Raw genomic sequence first — 2,400 nt, forward strand, 5'->3', positions numbered from 1 at the left:
GAAGCGATGTTAAGAGAGTATCAGGCTCTATATTCAGATTCTCTTCTGTAGGTTTCATTAAAGTGCATTTCTTGTATGTTATTACAGTATTACAGTAGAACATAAGAAAAATAAACGAATGCAATAGTAAAATGCATTTGTCTCTGTTTTATTTGTATGCTCTCGCGAAAGCAGAAATATATATATAATTCACTTTTCAATCGCGCGTTCATTCTTTTTTATGTATTTTACATGAAATAAAAGTGCAATAGAGAGACAAGAAATATATCAACGAGAAATACATAATCCCTAAATAAGTGATTGTCAGATAGAACAAGGACCCAGTTCAGCTTCGAGACAAACGACTCATTTAATTTACATAAAATTAAAAAAAAAAAAAAATGAATCTGACTACGCCATGTTGTTGACACAAGGTATCGTCTGAAGCCTGATTGGTTACACGATGCGCTCGCTAGTGACAATATGGCGTACTAGATATAGTTCTATCCATAGACTAAGTAAAAGAGTAGACTACTAAACTTGATACACAAAGCGTCTCGCGAATAAAGATCTGTTTTCTCTCCTTTTTCTCTTTCCTTGAACTTCACCAGCAAAATATTATGGCGCTCTGTTTATTACTATATTTATGATCGCTCCACTATCAGTTCGTTATTGGCTATCTTATCGCTTGAAATTTCGCCGGTCATAAATATATATTAGCCATCGCACATAGCATGTCAGCGATTTTCCTGCAGTTTTGATCAGGCGTGATTCAGCAGTTCAATTTTTTATTTCTTGCATAATCCGAGCTATCACGCAGTCTATCGCGGACCATCCATCCATTAAGTGGTCTTGAACGATCAAGAATATTCGCAAAATGACGATTAAGGCGGTCTGTGTCCTTGAGGGGCGTCATAACGACAAGCCTATTAAGGGAATTGTTCACTTCGAACAAGCGGTAAACTTTATCAATAAACGAGCTTAAATTTTCGAATCAATCTCGCTACGTTTTTCCGATAAATTATTTCGCATTTATTACGTCGCGAATTTAAGATTTTTGTCTTTGAGACGCATCATACAATAGTACTTTGTATTTAATATATCTTAAATTTTTTTATATATAAATTGCGTCTGAATTATATCAAACAGTTTATATATTCTCTGATTTGTGATCTTTGAAAACGTATGATTGATCTCTATGAAAGCTTGATTTCATATAATGTTTAATTGTTATAATCTTCAATTTTTATATATATTAAAAAATAATCTTTCTCTGATTATTTTTTTTCTTTTCTAATGTATAGTAAATTTGATTTGCATTGCAGGGTGGTTCAAGTTCAGTAAAAGTGACTGGAGATATTACTGGATTAGAGAAAGGCTTACACGGCTTTCATGTTCATGAATTTGGCGATAGCACTAATGGTAAAGACTGAAACACAAGAATATTTAAATATATTATTTAAATAACTGTCTTGCAGAATTAAAGAATACAAGTTTATAAACTTATAATTCCTAGAAAAAATTATTGATTTATAGTTTTAATTTATTGTAACATTCTTAACTCTTAACTCTAAAATCCAATCTTGTTAGTTTTAAAATTTTGTTATTTTACTCCAAATATCACTTTTTACATAAGAATTTTCTTTTTCTTTTTACAAAAATTGATATTTCTTTAGTTTTTGTATTGTGTAATATTTTGCAAAATATACAATTTTATATAATTTAATGTATACTTTCTGCTTTATAAATTTACAAGAACATGTGAAATACAAGATAAGAGAAAAATAATTGAGGATGATGAAAGTATTGACTCTGATTTTTATCTTTATTCTCAATAAATTATGTATATTTTGTTTTTAATAAAAGTATAAGTATAGAATGTATATAGAATGTATATATATATATACATATATCAAATATAATAAATACGTGCAATGGTATGCATAGATAAAATAAACTGTTATATAATGTTACGTAAAAAAACTGAAGTGCAAGGGGTTGTTTTGTGTTTGAATTTATATAATTTTTTATAAAAGTTTATTTTTGAATTGTGGAACTTATCATTTTAATCTAGTTATTTTTATCTTTTGTGAAGTTAATAATAAATCAATTTTTAAAAAATTATGTGATATCTGTTTACTCATTGATAGAGACTATATATACAATATCTAATATACAGCATTACTGTAACTTATTTATAATTGTTTCATGAATTGTTCCTGAACTCAAATTAACTTTCTTCTATTCCATTGGTTACAACATTAATTTTTAATATGATATATTGTTTAGTCAATATTAAATTAACATTTTGTTAGATTGTGCTTCATGCTGAATGTAGAATGTAATTATCATAGTCTTGAAGCTTAATTTAGTAATATGTTTTTCAATGATTTATTTAAATTATAATTATTATTATATATT

General features: G+C 27.5%; 1 protein-coding gene across 1 annotated transcript in view; it reads left to right on the plus strand.

The window, feature by feature from the left end:
- The first annotated feature begins 607 nt into the window (after positions 1-607).
- LOC115242292 (superoxide dismutase [Cu-Zn]-like) overlaps positions 608-2,400 on the plus strand; it is a 15,189-nt gene continuing 13,396 nt past the window's right edge. The window contains exons 1-2 of the mRNA XM_029818484.1: positions 608-937; positions 1,305-1,401. Coding sequence (XP_029674344.1) covers positions 857-937; positions 1,305-1,401 — 178 coding nt within the window. The 5' untranslated portion in view covers positions 608-856. The remainder of the gene's footprint in view (positions 938-1,304; positions 1,402-2,400) is intronic.

This window comes from Formica exsecta, unplaced genomic scaffold, assembly GCF_003651465.1.
Source record: "Formica exsecta isolate Colony F162 unplaced genomic scaffold, ASM365146v1 scaffold120, whole genome shotgun sequence".
NCBI classification, from domain to species: Eukaryota; Metazoa; Arthropoda; class Insecta; order Hymenoptera; family Formicidae; genus Formica; species Formica exsecta.